Source organism: Periplaneta americana, chromosome 8, assembly GCF_040183065.1.
Source record: "Periplaneta americana isolate PAMFEO1 chromosome 8, P.americana_PAMFEO1_priV1, whole genome shotgun sequence".
NCBI lineage: Eukaryota > Metazoa > Arthropoda > Insecta > Blattodea > Blattidae > Periplaneta > Periplaneta americana.
In genome coordinates, this window is record NC_091124.1 from 88,850,119 (window position 1) to 88,868,466 (window position 18,348).

The 18,348-nt window shown below is 33.8% G+C and overlaps 1 protein-coding gene across 8 annotated transcripts in view; it reads right to left on the reverse strand.

Annotated features, from left to right (window-relative positions):
• msn (serine/threonine-protein kinase msn) overlaps positions 1-18,348 on the reverse strand; it is a 288,177-nt gene that overhangs the window by 36,215 nt on the left and 233,614 nt on the right. For 7 of the 8 annotated variants that reach the window (XM_069833247.1, XM_069833249.1, XM_069833248.1 and 4 more), the window contains 2 exons: positions 12,383-12,603; positions 1,508-1,675 (listed from right to left, as the gene is read on the reverse strand). In XM_069833247.1, coding sequence (XP_069689348.1) covers positions 1,508-1,675; positions 12,383-12,603 — 389 coding nt within the window. The remainder of the gene's footprint in view (positions 1-1,507; positions 1,676-12,382; positions 12,604-18,348) is intronic. The other variant, XM_069833246.1, reaches the window with a different exon arrangement.

Below are 18,348 nucleotides of genomic sequence, written 5' to 3' on the forward strand. Positions count from 1 at the left end.
GATAAGTCCCTATGTAATATCAAATAAATGTTTTATTATATTCGTCACTGACTTATCATACAACATCATAGAGTGGAACTCTTTATATTACATATTTTACAATTTATATGAATGTTTTCGTCACCATTGTGACATCATCAGATACATGTAATTTTCAATATGTTAACCTAATTTGTATGGCATTTGATTGTAATATAGTAGAGTGGAATTCTTAATACAATATTAAAGGTGGATGCTAAAAAAAAACATTTTAAAAGACACACTACAGGCCTTCACTTACTAATAAAACAAACATTTTTGTGTTGTATGTTCATAATTAAAATTGTGCAATATTATTGTATAAATCATTAATTTTATATAATTATATGTGAGTGAAAACTCGTTTACAATTTTTTATTTGTATCACATAGAACGATCGATTTGCATTTCATATAAACTATATTACATGCCGTATCTGTAATCAGTAATTAATGTTTGTATTGTTTACATATTAGACCTATCTATGTGATGTGAAGTTTTCATTTGATAGATAAAATTTCAATATATGTAGTTGTTCTCGTAATACTGAATTCACTTTGTAACTTAAATGCACGATAACATCATTGTAAATCACTTAAAAACAATAACATAAGTTTAATTTGCACATCATTCAAAACATATTTCTATTACAATCTATATAACACACTCACAATAATTTTCATTTTAGATAACCTTCGATGAAGTTCCACAATATACACCACTGCTTCCAAATTATGTATGATAACATCATTGTAAAAACTACATAAAAATAATCACATAAGTCTAACCGCACAATCAGTTTATTTAGACATCTATTTAACAATTAATATAATACCTCTACAATAATCTTTCTCTTTTTAGATAATATTTCGACAACAGTTCCACAGTTTACATCATCAAATTATATAAGAATGGATTACGAGAGCAACTACATATACTGAAATTTTATCTATCAAATGAAAGCTTCATATCACATAGATACGTACACAATACAAACATTAATTACTGGTTACAGATACGGCATGTAATATAGTTTATATGAAATGCAAATCGTTCTACATGATACAAATAAAAAAACTGTAAACGAGTTTTCACTCACATATAACTATATAAAATTAATGATTTATACAACAATATTACACGATTTTAATTATGAACATATGACACAAAAATGTTTGTTTTATTAGTAAGTGAAGACTTGTAGTGTGTCTTTTAGCATTCACCTTTAATATTGTGTTAACAATTCCACTTTACTATACTATACTACAATCAAATGCCATACAAATGAGGTTAACACACTGAAAATTACATGTATCTGATGTCACAATGGTGACGAAAACATTCACATAAATTGTAAAATATGTAATATAAAGAGTTCCACTCTATGATATTATATGATAAGTCAATGATGGAAAAATATAATAAAACATTTATTTGAAATTAAATTAAATTTACTGTGCAAGGGTTTCTGAGGTTTTAAAATACTCACCTTAAAAGCCATAAACTTATGATAAGGCTTTGGCGCCCAAGCATAGATCTCAATGCTGTCTTTGAGCGCAATAACAAGAAATTTGATTCGCTCATACTTGACGATCTTGAAGTGCACAGCACCTTGAAGGTCTCCTACATTAATCCATCCATTTCGACGCTCTACTTGCTAGAAATGAGCACAACACCAACAGACCAATCAGACGTATGATGTATACACAAACATGAAACATATAAAATCATACAAGTATATATATATATATATATATATATATATATATATATATTGAAACGACTACAAGTCTTTGTGAAGTTCCATTCATCAGTCACAATGACATTAATTTTGTAGACAACGTAAGTTATAAACAAATACACAGGTAACAAAAATCATAAAAATTGAAAATATAACAGAAGAATGTACTAATCATTAGAGCTCAGATTTGTATGCAAAAAAGAATGGCAAATATACATAAAAATTTACTAACATACGAACAATGAAGACCGTATTTTCTCGAATACTTTGTGTCTTTGCATTAGCCATTCAACCCACTTTTGAAAGGGGGAGGGGGTGGAGGAAAAAATACAAAATAAAGTAAAATAAATTACCTATCTTTATTTTGTATGATAGTACGTGGTTTAAAAAAAAAGTATCCTGGCTCATATAGGAAACAAAATTGGAACAACTTCCTGATAAGAAAGATATAGAGGGTTGTTAGGTCTGAAGAGTACACTTCACTATGAAATTGTTTAAATATGTATAAAATATTATGACTTTTTATAAATGTAAAATTTGACGATAATGTGAAAATCAAAAAAGTTCCCTGGTGCTGCCAAGCCTCACCAGGCCCGAAATACACGCCTTCTATCAACTTCTTCATTCTGCAATGTTTTCGTCATCACCATCATCGTCATCGCCAGGGCAATTGTCTTCACTCTCACTTCTCCATACACAATCGTGTTCTGTTCCATTCATCTGATTGGAGATGCTACACTTTTTGTAGCTCTTTTCAACAAGAGGTAGCGATATGCATGCCCATTCATCATGGATCCATTGAAAAATACAAGATGCACAAACTATACACTTATAACACTTGACCTTGATTCTGACACATGTACTGTTATCCAAAGCCATTTAACAATGTTAAAAATTGACATACCCATGTGGGAAGATGATATGCACTACTTACTACCTTAGGAATTGCTCAGGAGAAAAATCGACAATGTTGCCAACTTCTTTTCGAATAAGCTGTGTGCTCTTATTTTTTACTTGTATATTTCAGAAAAAAATAGCGTGGGGTATTCGAGAAAATACGGTATGCAATTACTATTTTAATATAATTATGATATGATGGGCACCATGCCAAAGAATTGACATTATTGTCTGTTGCTGTATATACCCTAGTTAGTCTTTCAGGAGTTTTTCTTAGTGAAATTTCAAAATCTACGAAAATGTTCTTTCTACATCAGAAGGCATAACTGTTTGTGTCCGCCTCTTAACTCAAATACTGTGGGTTCAAACCTGGCCAAACATGGTTCAGTCTTGAAATAAAGAAATTCAGTGTACACGTTCCTCTAGGAGATGAGCTAAATCTGGGGGATCTTATGTTGCAAGTAAAATTCTCAAAATTAGTAATTGTTTCTGCTTTCAATACACAAGGCATAACTGACTACATTCCAAAAATTGTACACCTGGGAATCTATAAGTGGGTACAAGCCAAGCCAAGCCAAGAGACATATGGGGACAATAAGGTAAAGCTCAATGCTTTTATAACTTCGGTACTAGAACTGCATTTTATCCCCGAGAATGACTCAGTACTCAGTTTGAGAGGAGTCTGTGTGGACCCTGGGTTAATCAGGAAATTTTTGGCAATGAGAAAAATCCCGCTACCACCCAGGATTGAAGCCAGGTATCTAAAGGTAGAAATTATGCAACATTTCCTAATGATAATATCACAGTAATGATTCATGTGTCCACAGATTTTTGTGGGTATTATGCAACTGGCTAATAATAACTGCACACATGTAACAAGAAGCCACAAGACATTACAGTGCTAATACACTGTGGAAATAATAATAATAAAAATATAGCATTATCAAATATATGATGCATTTTCACAAAATAGGTTCTGTTTGTGCATATTGCTCATACAACGAGATTTGTTCTCTGAGTGTGCACAAAACTTCGTCTATCATATGGCGAATTGGTTTTTTGAATGCTAGGAATGTGCGACTATGTGGAATTCATCCCTAGATATGTGACTTGTATAATGAAAATGCGATGAGATATTTTCTTGATTCATGATAATATTCTAACATGATCTACTACTAAGATTCAAAACATTATCACCTCATTTACAGTAGATGACTTGAATCAACCCCTACACATGCTTGACTTGGGGCCAAGTGACTTTCACCTCGTTATATAGATGAAGAAGTGAGTCCTCAATGACAATGAGACAGTGTAGAAGAGTGACGACCCAGCTCTTGCAATTTTAGTGAAGTGAGGTAGTTGAAATGAAGAGTGGAAGAAAGTGTGTGGAAAAGAACTGAACATAATGAATATAGTGAGCATAAGAGTGAACATCAATGAAATAAATAAGAAGATAGAGGCCCTACAGAAGGAAAATAATAAACTGAAAAGAAAATTAAAATATTTGGAAGACGAACAAGGAAGAAAAACTTGATATTTTTTGGTGGTGTGGAAGAAAAAGACAAGGAACAATCATGGGAAACTTATGAAGTGATTGTGAATATGTGTTGGGAATGGTTAGAACTTGACATTGGGAATGGACAAGTGAAAGATGTTCAGGTTAGGAAGAGGAAAGAAAAACAGGCCTGTATTGGTGAAGTTCGAGAATGTAATGACAAAAGAAAAGATTTTAGGAAAGAGAAAATTACTAAAAGGCTCAAATATTAGTATAGAAAATGACTTCGAATAAGAAGTGAGATATAGAAGAACGATTTTGGTACATTTTTTGTTGGCGACAAGGTGAAATGAACATTTTGCAAAGTACACAAAGATAAGCTGAAAATCAATGGTGAGCTTTTTGATGTAGAATTTTGCCTAGAAAGTATAAACCAGACGGAATTACGGAAAAAGTAAATAAAGAAGAGACCTGAAAGACAAGGTAAGAGATGTAGTGAGGAAACATTCAAGGATAGAAACGGTCGAAACAGATGGAGATGGAAGGTCAAGAACATAAGAGAGTGCGGAAGTGGTTAAACATCTAGAAACAACAGATTCCAGTGATTTCACAGGTGCAAGGCCAAGAACCTCAACGGGCATGACAACGAAGATAATGAACAGAGGGAACGATGTTAGGAGAAGAGTGGGGAATAGCGGCTTCGAGATTTGAAGAAAAGCATCATGGCCGACCAAGAGGAGAGGAGAATGAAGACTGTCAGTTAGTGAGGAGTCAAGAGAAGGCCAGGAATGAAGATAAAGGGAAAAGAAAAAAAAATAGGTAGAATAGTAAGGGAAGCATTGACAATGAGAAGCAAACAGAGTGTGTGAAGCAAAGCTGTAATAGGCAAGAAAAACCAACCTACAATTTAAGAAAATGGTGTGTAAGTGGGGGAAAAGTGGCAAAGGATATTGAAAAGACAAAATGAAATGAGAAGGTCATAATGTTACAAAGGTTGTGAAGTGTATAAATATAGTCTAAAGATAATAACTGAAATAATGAAGTGATGTAAGAAGTAAAGTAAGCTAAGAGTAGGAAGTAACCATGATACATGCCAGTAAGGTCTAAGAAGTAGGAAAGAAAGATTGAAACAGTTGGAATAGTTGGTGTAGTGAAAACTGAGTGGAATAAACAGTAAAAGTAGTGTGAGGGATAGGGAATTAGATTTAGATTTAAATAGGTTTTTAGCAGTAAATAGTGTCAGACGAGTAAAGTGCAAAATATATGAAGTGATAAGAGTAAAGAAAGGACATGGAAGGACACAGTGTAGAATAATTGAAGATAAGTGCATGAGTTGTTTAAATTATGTAAAGTGCAAAAATATAGTGTATAGGTAGTAAATTAATTAGTGAAGTGATGTAAATAGCAAAGTGAGCAAGGAGTCTGAATTAACCATGTTACATGTCAGTAAGGACTAAGAATTAGGAAAGTAAGGAATATAGTGTCAGGTGGAATAGAGAATACGAAAAAAGATTTTTTAGGTCATAAGTAAGATATAGAAACGGTAATGAAAAGTATATATAGTGAAAATAGAGTCTGAAATAAATAGTAAACGTATGGTAAGGATAAGGAAATTAGTTTTTGATAGGTTTTAGAACGATATATAGTATCAGAAGAATAAAGTGCGAAATAGATGAAGTGATAGACACAGAAGGACACAGCATTGAATAAAGGAAGATAAGTGTATGAGTCGTCCACTAAGTTTAAAATTGATGTAAGTAGTGTAAGAATGGGAATGCTGGCTCGAATACAGGAATGTGAAGGGCCAGCAGGACCAAATGGTTGAGTGACAATAAATCAAATCATGCATGCAGTTCATGTCTGACCAGCTTTTGAGGAGAATGATCTGAACGACGCAGTGCAGAAGTGGCTAGCATAGCAGGTATTGGCATTCTGTGAGTAGGATATACAAAACTTGGAGCCCACTAAGGCAAGTGCCGAAACTATGTGGAAAAACAGTTGATATACCCTATATATTTTTTTCCTAATGGTGGGTACTTGACTGTTCTTCGTTCACCCATATGATGCCACAGTGCTCTAACCACTGGACCATCATAGCAGCAGTTTGATATATAATCAGATAAAAATAATTCATTAAAAAAATAATGTCAATTCTTTTAATAGTCAAACAGTACTTAATATCTGAATATGTCTTGTACGAGGGTCGTTCAGAAAATAATGTCCTACATTTTTTTCTCAACCATTACTTACTTACAAATGGCTTTTAAGGAACTCACAGATTCATTGCCGCCCTCACATAAGCCAGCCATCGGTCCCTATCCTGTGCATTATTAATCCAATCTCTTATCATCATATCGCACCTCCCTCAAATCCATTTTAATATTATCCTCGCATTTTTTTCAACCATTAACAAAGATAAAAGCCATTAAAAAGTGCACTTTTGAGATCTTGAAATCTGATGTTTCTCCCAAATGTGTCCAAAGTTGCAAGTCATCCCGACAGATGGCAAAGCTGTAATTGAGTTTTTGGTTCTCGAAAACGAAAGTGTTGTGAACATCCATAAATGTCTGTGTGCAGTGTATAGTAGTTGTGCAGTTGACTGGATCTCTTTTAGGTGGTGATGTCAGAGAGTTCAGGCATCAGGATGTGCAGAAATCAAGCTCTGAGATCTGCTGTGTGATGAACACACTGCCATAGACGACATTACAAATATGATGAATCACGAGAGTGACATTATTTGTGTGGATCAGTGGATCACAACATGACAAATGGCCCTACAGCTGCTGGTAAGCACTGGAGATGTTTGTTCAACTATTGGGTATTTAAAAGTTGGCTCAAAATGGACCACAAACTGCAGAGGAAAGCCATTTCTTCTGACTTGTTAAGAGTGTTTTGAAGTCGATGGGGAGATCTTTTTGTCCCAGATCTTTAGAGGTAATCAAACTTGGGTGCATCATTTTGAGCCACAGACAAAAAGACAGTCAATGGAGTGACATCATCCTCAATCAACCAGAAAGAAGAAATTAAAGACAGCCCCCTCGGCAGGAAAAATCACAGTTATTGTCTTGGGAGTGTGAAGGAGTCATTCTTGTGGATGTATGTCAAGAGGAGCAATCATTAACTCAGAGGCATACATGAACACTCTGAACAAGTTCAAGAAACGTTTTTGGTGAGTTCACTGGCAAGAATCTAACATAACAATGCATGCCTTCATACAAGTCTGTGAACTAAATACATCCCCAAAATGGGTTGGAATATGCTGTCCCATCCACCCTACAGCCCAGATCTGCAACTATCAGACTTCCACCTTTTGGGTCTCTTAAAGATGCTTTGTGTGGAACTCATTTTGAAAGTGACAACAACGTAATTGATGCAGTGAGGAAGTGGCTACACAAGCAGGACAGCAGCTAGTACAAGCAAGAAATACATGCTCTTGTTCCACTCTGGTGTAAGGCAGAACAAAGTGATGGAGATTTTTCTAGAAAAATAGTATGTAAAGAAGAAACATTCATTTACACTGTTAACAAACTGCAACAATTTTCATTAAATATATACATTCTGAGAAAAAAATGTGAGGTATTACATTTTAAATGACCCTTGTAGGCTACCTAAGTATTAAATACATAAATTTTTTTGTTTTCGTAACAAATACTGTAAAATGAAATTCTGTTTTCTCAATAAAACTGGCTCTCAAAAATAATAATAATTTTCTGAAAGAAAATTTTTTCATTAAACTACATATTTATACACACAGTCAAATGCATGAAAAATCGAGTGAGGGAGAGGGAGATGGGCCGGAACTCACTAGAAGTTCCAAAATGTTACATGCAATACCCATTTTGCATATAAATCTGGGTTCTAAAATCACTTAAAATATTCCAAGTTTTTTTAGTTCATCTGTATTTGTCAAATCATGGCTCTTTTTTAGTAGAGAACTAATGTTTTATTCTCATCAGATTCTGTGAGATTTATGGTGAATAAAGCAGTTATGGAATACAGTAAACTCTTGCTAATCCGGCCATTGCTTGCACAGAGTGGTATCGGATTACTGAGAGTGCTTAAAATGTCACTAAATTTAATGTTATAAGCTGCACCAACCACTCCACTACCACTTCTAAAACGAAACTAGAATGTTTCACACAAGGCTGGGGGCATGTACCCTATGTAAGTATATATGCGTATAGTAATACAGTATAACACATGACACCAGTGCAAATTTCTCAAACTATTACAGTAGAAGTGATAGAAAGTACACTAGAAGGAAGCCGGATAATTGAGAAGCTGAATTACTGAGGACTGGATTAGCGAGAGTCTAGTGTAAGTGTTTCTCACATATTTCTGTTTTCTCTGCATTGTCGTCATCATGTCCTCCTCATCATTATCATCATTGTATTACTAAAAGTCATTCTTCTGTTTAATTCTTTTTTATTTCATCGAACAAACAGAATATACAGTATATTATGTATGCAAAAGACAGGTAACTTTCAACTATCTCCATGAAAGTGTGTTGCGCTGTTTGTAAACTTATTTAGAAAGATATCTGCATTCAAACATAGCACTTTCTTAATTATAAAGAAATTTAAATTGCTAAAACCTAAGAAAAGGTAATATTTTTATACTAACACAGACAGAGTTATACTTATGTAATATACAAGTGAGTAAAAGTAAATTTTATTCATTAACTAATAATAATAATAATAATAATAATAATAATAATAATAATAATAATAATAATAATAATAATAATAATAATAATAATAAATTTAATCTGGTAGAGTTAAGGTTAGTAAGCCTTCTCTTCCACCCAGTCAAGAGTGTAGTATAAGAGAGTAAAATTAGATTTTATCTGCAAGTGAAAATAATTTCCACAAGTGGATAAAATCTGTTTACTCTCTTGTGCTATACAATATTTTATTCATTACTAGTATCTGTTGTTGTTTTCTAATGCCAGGCGTTTCACAATAAAGTCATTTGACCTCTTGCACTCCAATATTTTTCAAAGATATTATCATGGTCAGCCATTGAAGCACAGATTTTGAGGTGTTCTGAATCCATTTCTTGGTTTGAGTTGCACAATGGGCAGTTAGGGGACTGACATATTCCAATTCTATGCAGGTGTTTGGCCAAACAATCATGACCTGTTGCCAATCTAAAAGCAGCTACAGACGATTTTCGTGATCGGGAATTAACTGTGGATTATGATGCAGAGAGTTCCATTTTTTCCCTTGAGATTGTGTTATCAAATTTTGTTTGTTGAAGTCTAAGTATGTAGATTTAATAAATCTTTTCACAGAGTAATATGTAGATTTAGTAACAGGTCTGTAAGTAGCAGTGCTGCTCTTCTTTGCTAAAGCATCCGCATCCTCGTTTCCCAGGATTCCACAATGGGAATCTAAATTTAGTTTTAAATTGCAGGCCTTTTTCTTTGTAATATGTTGCTTATGAAGAAGTTATAAATGAATGAATGTATGGATTTTATTATTGTTAATGTGTTAGTTGTGATGGGGAGAGTGATTTTACACATTTTAATGATAGAAACCCATTGAATTTGTGAAATCTTGCTTAGGTGAAGACAAGAAGGAAATTCTATCATGGGTGAAAGATACTTAGAGAAGAATAAAGAAGTGTATATAGTAATTGTGGACCTACACAAGCGTTTGACAGAGTGGATTGGAATAAACTGATCAGGATCCTGAAAAAAATTAGTGTGAACTGGAAAGAGAGGAGGCTTTTCAGCAATCTTTAAATGAAACAAGAGAAAAAGAATTGGTTGGGTCACTGGCTGAAAAGAAACTGTCTACTGAAGGATGCACTGGAAGGAATGGTGAACAGGAGAAAAGTTCGGAGCAGAAAATGATATCAGATAACAGATGACATTAAGATATATGGATCATATGTGAAGACTAAGAGGAAAACAGAAAATAGGAAAGATTAGAGAATGTTGGGTTTGCAGTGAAAGACCTGCCCTTGGGCAGAAAACTATGAATGAATGAATTAGATACTAGTCATAAATAAAATCTAGTTATGCACAAGTGTAATATAAAATGTTACTTTAAATCTCTTAATAAATCATTATAAGACATAAATATTATAATAATTGAATATTAAATATTTAATACATAAAATTATCTTTCATGTTACTGTTGCTAGGAAGAATGAATAGACAACAGTTTACAGTCACTTGCAGCTACAGCAATGAGTGACTGAAAAAACAAAAATGGAAGTATTCATTCATTGTTCCTAGCAACAGTACCTACCATGAATAAATAAAGATAATTTTATGAGTTTGTTCCAACACATAGAAGAATTGTGCGAGAACTGACAAAGTGCAGTAGCATAAAGAGCATTCCAACAAACCTTAGAATGAGTACTGAACAGCAAGTACACTATTTTGTGCTATTCTAGCAAGCTTTGGAACTGATCCCCAACCAATCCCGAATGAGTGAAAAGAGTTCTCGGTCAATAGCAGGGACAAGAAGATCTGTGTGCACACCAAACTCCAAATGCCTGTCTTATTCAGTTCTGCTAACGGCAGAGGACTGTGCATTTTGAAATAATCTTACTGTGATTATAGATGATCATGATGGCAATGTTTAAGACATAATCTGACTGTTTTTCAGATTTTGTTTAATAACTCTTGTCCTGCTCAAAATGAACTCTCCTAATTCCATACAGAAAGCAAATCTGATTAAAATTTTTCAATAATTTTGTAGCAAATTATTTATATGAGTGAGAAGTTTAATCACAATACAGAAATGGATAGATTAGGTTAGCTAACCTATGCGAATTTATAATTTTAGTTACATATAAAATTATTAATTTAAAATTGTAATTATTTGTATCAGTATGGAGTAATACAATATTACCTTTGTAACATTCTTGAAATTATCACACTTACTACCACATTCTTTCACTGTCAATCTGTTTCGCCTCATTATTTCCAGATGGTGTTGACTGCGTACAGAACTAATACAAATGTTCCATAAGCAATATCCTGAACTAGTTCTGTACATATACTCATATTAGTGTTTGTGCATTACAAAACGTTGGTATCAGTTCTAAATAAGTTTGAACTTGTTCCATATATATAATAGAGAGAGAGAGGTTTGTTCCAGCACTGTTCGGAATCGATTCTGAACTGCCTGCTCATGCGCAGTAGCAGTGTGTTCCAACAATACTAGAACTGATTCCGAACCGGTACTGAATTCCCAGTTCCCTGTTCCAATGTGCTTCAGAATTTGTTCGGAACGAGTGAAATTGGGTTCTCAATTAAGAGCAGAACTGGGAATTCTGGATTGCTGACACATGGGCAGGTGGTTTAATTTGAAGTTATGGTCAAAATGCTTTGAGACTAGGCAGGTTAAAATAAAAAAATAACCGATCATGAGTGATTTGGAAGGTGACTGTGATATATTTTATGACGAATTAAGTTCGGAAGATGAATATAATCTTAATATGAGAAGGAACTCTGAAGGCCTTGAAAGAACAGTTCAAGAAACGTTCCAACAACATAAAATCCCGAACTAGTTCTGACACTGTACACAAGTGGCACATGTGCCAAAAGTTTGGTGTTAGTTCCAAATGCATTCTGAATTTCTTGCTGGAACAAACCTAATATATACTTTATGTTGGAAGTTGGAACAAACCTTATGTATTAAATATCAACATAGCAATGAGCTATAAAATCAGCTGGTGCTGGATAAATGTTTATATTTAAAGTCATTACAATATTTCCAGGTCTATAAAATGCACTTTTACTCTCATAAAATGTATCTAAAATATAGGGTGAAAAGTGCTATGTATGATGAGATGAATTAAAACTATTTTACTTCCCCATAAATATCTACTGAAAAAGAGGTGCATCCTTTATGTCATATAAACAAACACTGTTAATTTTAAAGATTGTACTAATTCACTTTGCTATGAAATATTTTAATGTAAAATGAACAATAGGATTGGAAAAAAATGGAAGAAATTTTTTCTTAAAATGTTATAGTTTTTTGACTGGAAATAATTCTAATACATATCATCAAATGTCTAATGTTAAAACTTTTTAATAATATCACTGTGATATAGGAATTTGTAGGATGAAACTCCAAACTTCTAAAATTTTTCTGTAATCTAAAAAGACCAGTTATCCTGTATTTGCACAAATTTGTTACATGCTTTAAGATAAATGAAGATGATGTAATAAACGAGAACAAACATAATAAAAGCTTTGTGTCACCTACATCACTCACCCCGTCCGTGCGGAGGATTTTTGATTTGAGCCATGAGAGGTAGTACACACGCACACGATTCTTCTTTCCCGAGATAGTCACTAAGATGTTCTGTCCCTCTAGAACCTCCATCTGTTGGAATCGACGCCTGGAGATAAGCTGATACACTTTGCCTTGACCACTTCGATCTAACAGCATCAAACCATTCTCTGTCCCAATCAGCAGATTCACACCTGTACACAAAACATTGCAATAGTCCATTATCTTTCATCTCCTATTAAAAAAACCATGGTCCCTATTATTAATCAAACTACTCACATAAAGTATACTGATGTATCTGTCGATATACGCATGCACACACACATACAATATAATACTTACTCCCTCCTGAAGGGAGAAATAATACTAAATACTGTACAGAGAGATTACAAAATGGTAATTAGTTGGTTTTCAATGTTGAGCAGCTGACAACTGAGTCTTGGCTTTTCTTGTCTGGTCTCAGTTTAACTGATATCCATTTCAATTTGTGTACTTTATATCAGTAAATCGAATATATTGTTGTCATACATGAGACTTGTGGATCACACAGATTCTGAACTGAATGACATGTTCTCAGTGTTTTCTATTATATTTATCCACAATCAATATATGTATGTTTGCATCTATTACCAAGACTTAAGAATGGAACAAGACTGAATAAAGCTTTTGCTTATATTCTTTTTCATTTACGAGTATAAACAAAGGGATCTTTTACAAGCTGTACACCTAATACATTGAGCCTCATCTGATGTATGCTGCAATTACCTACAAATCACTGCCTTTGGCTGAGTTTTGAACTGGTAGTTGCAGAAGCAAGTAATCTCTTTCTAGACCAACCAGGACAACAGTTACAATACGTTTTCATATACAATATTTCATTAATGTAATTTTTATTTTAACCTAGAATTCTTGATCTTACTCTGGAGAGCAATTAACATTTATTTATACAAATTCTTAATCAATATCTAAAAATTTCTGATATATGAAGATCACTAATCAATATGGCACAGAAATGACTTGAAACATGTATTTTCTTTCCGAAGTAAAAAAAGTATTCATAGAAGTCGAGTGAAATATCAACCACTAGCAGTATGCAGTAATAAACACTTATATTAATTAATTTTTTGTATATTGAAAACAGACTACTTATCCATAATGCATATTGAATATCTTAGGGCACAATTGGAATATTCAATTACACAATATCCATTACAGTTCTCTAAGATATGCAATAGCATGAGATTAAAAGAGTGTACTGATAGCTGAAATGGTAAATGCAGAAGCTTCTTATTCCAGAGACTTAAGTTAAAATTCAAGCAAGTTCTAAGTGAATTATATTATGTTGAATAAAGATGTGTTGGAACAAATTTTCCTACTTTCCATGCCGATCATTTCTCTATAATTTGCTACCATCACCAATTGTGCAGAAAATAAAAGGAAAGTCTTATACCAAAGGCTATATTTAAAAGATAATCATAAGATTTTTAGATGAAACATGTCCCATGAGACAAGTAACTTACAGAATGTCTGGAATTAATGCTAAATCTGGATTAAGAAAGATAATTAAGAACTGTTCAGCAGTTTGAAATAGTCATTTCCATAAAATTTTCTTATTGAAATTCAAAGAACAAGATCATTACACTTGTCTGAATCACACAACAATTCTAACAGAATTCCTTATACAGCAGAATCCCTCTTAACCAGCACCAAAGCAACCAGGCTAGTTCCAGATACAGGTTTTTGCCGGATAATTGAATAAATATTGGTACAAAAAAAAAATTCGTATTTCATGGTGCCAAATATTGAAACTGCAGTCATATGAAGCTTATTTCTCTATCACTTGCTTATAACTGAATAAACATAAAAACTGTGCGGATTCCTTATTAAAACATGTTTTACAACATAAATAATACACTAATTCTAGATTTGAATATTCACTGAAAATGAAAGTTCATGTGAACTTCCTTATGTGGCAATACTGATGGCCCGAACATAACTAACTAAACATAAAAAACTGTGTGGATTTTCTTTATTAAAACACATACACAACACAAATAATACACTAATTTTAAGTTAGAATATTAATTGAAAACGAAAGTTCGTGCGAACTTCCTAATGTGGCAACACTGATGGCCTGAACATAAATTAAAATACTGTGTGAAAATTTTCTTTATTAAAACACATCACATAACACAAATAATACACAAATTTTAGGTTCGAATATTCACTGAAAATGACAGTTCATGTGAACTTCCTAATGTGGCAAAACTGATGACTCAGACTGCTCAGACTGTAGCAATCTGGCAGACAAATGTGCCATTGTTTTGATATTACTGGTTATTTGGGTGCCGATTACAAGGAATTTTAGTGCATATATTTTCCTAAACAGGTATCAGTTTACAAAATAGTGAATGATCCCACATATCCTGGAAACAGAAATGTGAATTTTATTTCTTACAATTTACAGATGCAATAGAATAAGGTTCTATGTATAAAGTTCATGAGTCCAAAATTATAACATAACATGAATCATTAGTTGAAATAAAACTAATGGTGCAAAACCTGTCTAGAGTCTTTCAAAATACCATCCTGGATATCCTGAAGGACTTTTTGGGGAATACTCAGTGATTTTAAATATAACCACGTACACTTGGTGACTAGGGCTGCCAACTTTTTTTGAAGAAAATATGGGAGACTAAGGAATCGACAAAATTTCAAATATAAAATGGACACATTATTCGATTCAGTTACTAAAAAACAATTTTATTCTATAGTTCGGCAGCTAGGCTTAAATTAAGAATATTTTGAGACAGATTTTGTCTCGTGTAATAGTTGAAGTCGACTGCAGTTTTCAGCTCTGATTTGATTAAATATGTCGTGTACTCCTGTTTCGAACATCTGACCAATTATTGTTCATGAGATGAAACACCCTCTTTATATGAGTATTACTACTTGATATGCTTAGAACAAAACTAGCCAGTTTTTCCAAATTTATAACATTAACACTTTGATTTTAAATGGGTGAGCACTAAAACTCATTCTTGGCAAGCATTACATTCTACAAAGACTGAACATTTTAATGTATATCTTGAGCAACAAAACTCATTGTATAAGCAATTCACGGCAAAATTAAATGCTTAGAATTACAATTTTTACATTATGCAAAAATAATGGAGAAAAATTGACAAAGAGAAGAAAAATAAGGAAACCGGGAGTTTATTAAAAATTAGGGGCAAATACAGGAGATCCCAGAAAATACGGGAGGGTTGGTACTTCCCAACATGATGCCTTCAACAGTCCATTTCTCTAGAGCTATATAAATATATATACATCATGTCGACTAAGGTGTGACGAGTATGGCTGATATATTTCTTTCTTTTCTTTGTCAACTTCTTCTGCCTGGGTGACATTCCTTTCAAGAACCAATGCTGTCTTCGACTGTTGATGTACAGCTTTTCTTGTATACTGCAAGAACTCTTTTTTCTATCAATCAATCAAATCTATTTTTTTTTTTTACTAATGGCAGGTACTTGTTTGTTCGTCATTCATCCATATGAAGCCAGTTGTGTAGATCAATTTACCGACAGAATTATTGCCCAGGGTGCGCCATAGGAGGCTGGACTACAAAACATCCGTGATAAGATGAGATGTTGGAGATTTGTTGGGATGCCACAGGGGACCTGATACCTGAACCACGGGCTTGCCAACACAATTTATAAATCGGGTATATGCTGGGAATCGAATTCGGATCCACAGAATTATAACTCTAGTGCTTTCGCCACTGGACTGCCATGACAGTTCAATTCCTAATGTAAGATACATTAAAAAAAAAAAGACCGTATCTTCTTGAATACTCCGAACACTTTTTTTTTCTGAAATATAGAAATAAAAAATATGGATGAGGCGGCTTTTTCGAAATGAAGTTGGCAACATCACTCAATTTTCCTCCCACACAATTCATTATCTTTCCGTGTGGGTACTTTAATTCTTAACATTTATATTGTTAAATGGCATTTGAATTACCAGTACATGTGTCAGAATCACGTTCATATGTGATAAGTGTATAGTTTGTGCGTCTTATATTGTCAATGGATCTGTGATGCATGAGCACACATATCGCTCCCTCTTGTTGAAAAGAGCTTCAAAAAGTGTAGCATCTCCAAATGGGCATAAATACCATTGAGCTATTTGCATCAAGTGTTGTTTATAGTCACAGAGTAATACTGTAATTTGTAAGCAATTGAGTTGAACCTGCACAGACTTGTTCAGAATGGCTCACTTTAGTGATGCAATATGTAACAACCATGCATCTCCATGGAGACACGAATGCATGTGCAATGTACATTATTTCTGGGATCATCCTTGTATGAAATGAGTGAAAGTCAGGATAGGAGAAGAAATGTCAGAAGGAAGTGAAATAGGGAGAGTACAACGATGATGCTCTTTATCACCAATCCTGTTCAACATCTACTTGGAGAATTTAGTGAACATAACTGTTTTCAGAATGTGGGAGGGGTGAAAGTAGGAGGAAGAATAAAGTGTATAAGATTTGCTGATAATATGGCTTTGTTAGCAGAAGAGATGATGATATTGAAGGATATGCTACTGGAGCTAAATGGACAGCTAAATATTGTTTAGTCAAGTGTCCGAAGACAGGTCTGAACCTCATAAGTGACCCATAAGGCATCACTTAGGCAATAACCGTATGTACAGACTAAAAGGAAGGCAGAAAATAGGAAAGATTGGAGAATGCTGGGTTTGCAGTGAAAGACCTGTCCTTGGGCAGAAACTATGAATGAATGAATAATATTTTTAAAGCATGTATTTAGTATGTCAGATAAAATTACAATTTACATTAAATTTTTTTGCATACACTGCGTTAATGTCTATGCAGATCTATGTATTAGGTAATACTGTATATGACTCCAATGAGGGCTCACATGCAAATTTGGTGACAATGTGTCACCATACCAACATATTAATTTATCACAACATTATTAAACCCAATTTCTGTCGCAGTGTGATTTTTGTGTTCACCTGTTTTTTGGCAATTGTGATTGTCACATATAGTTGTATAATCACAGTCGCTATCATCGCTATGAGTCACATTTTGGGCGGAGATAGCAATTTGTCTCGCTGTGACAGATAATGGCAATTTTATCACAATGCAATTTTTGTGTTTGGCTGGTTCATGGCAATTGGAATGTTGCTGAATGTAACCGAAGTACATACATGACGACACTTGGTTTGTCACCAGGAGGCAATAGACGTTTGTTTTTATCATTCTTCTGCGGATTGGCATTTCGGTGCCATAAATATTATATCAACAGTAATGAATAGCACAGTGAGTAACAAACACATGGTGAGCAGTTTATAGTTGAGTATCAAAGAGTTGACTGGAACGATAACAGATCGCAGTTATCTTGTCATTCAAATAGTGTGAATCTTCTGACTTAAAGAGTTGTCTGGAGCAGTCACATATGGTCACATATAATTACAGTTGACATCAGTTGCCATTGTTGTTATGAGTCACATATTAGACGGAGATGGCAGTTTCTCAGAGCTGTGATTTTCGAATGACAGTCACAGCTGGAACCAGCAACAAAATCACAGATCTGCAAATCACACACCATCACTAGTGCAAAGGCTACATGTCAACATGCCTGGCATTGGAGCAAGTGGGGGGGGGGGGGGGGAGAAATGTATCTTAACTATTACATCCTTCTTTGCTTTCCACTATAGGCCTGTCATGTTTCTTGATTTCTGTTTTTCCTTGATGAGGATTTAGTAAGTTTTAACAGATGTTTTTGATGTTCATTACAGAATTGGCATCTTTGCATAATGTACAGCTGCTGGGCAATCATGTTTAGTGAAGAATCTAGACTTTGCAAATGTATTTCGTGGTAGGATATGTAAGACTATATCCTCTGTCTCTATGT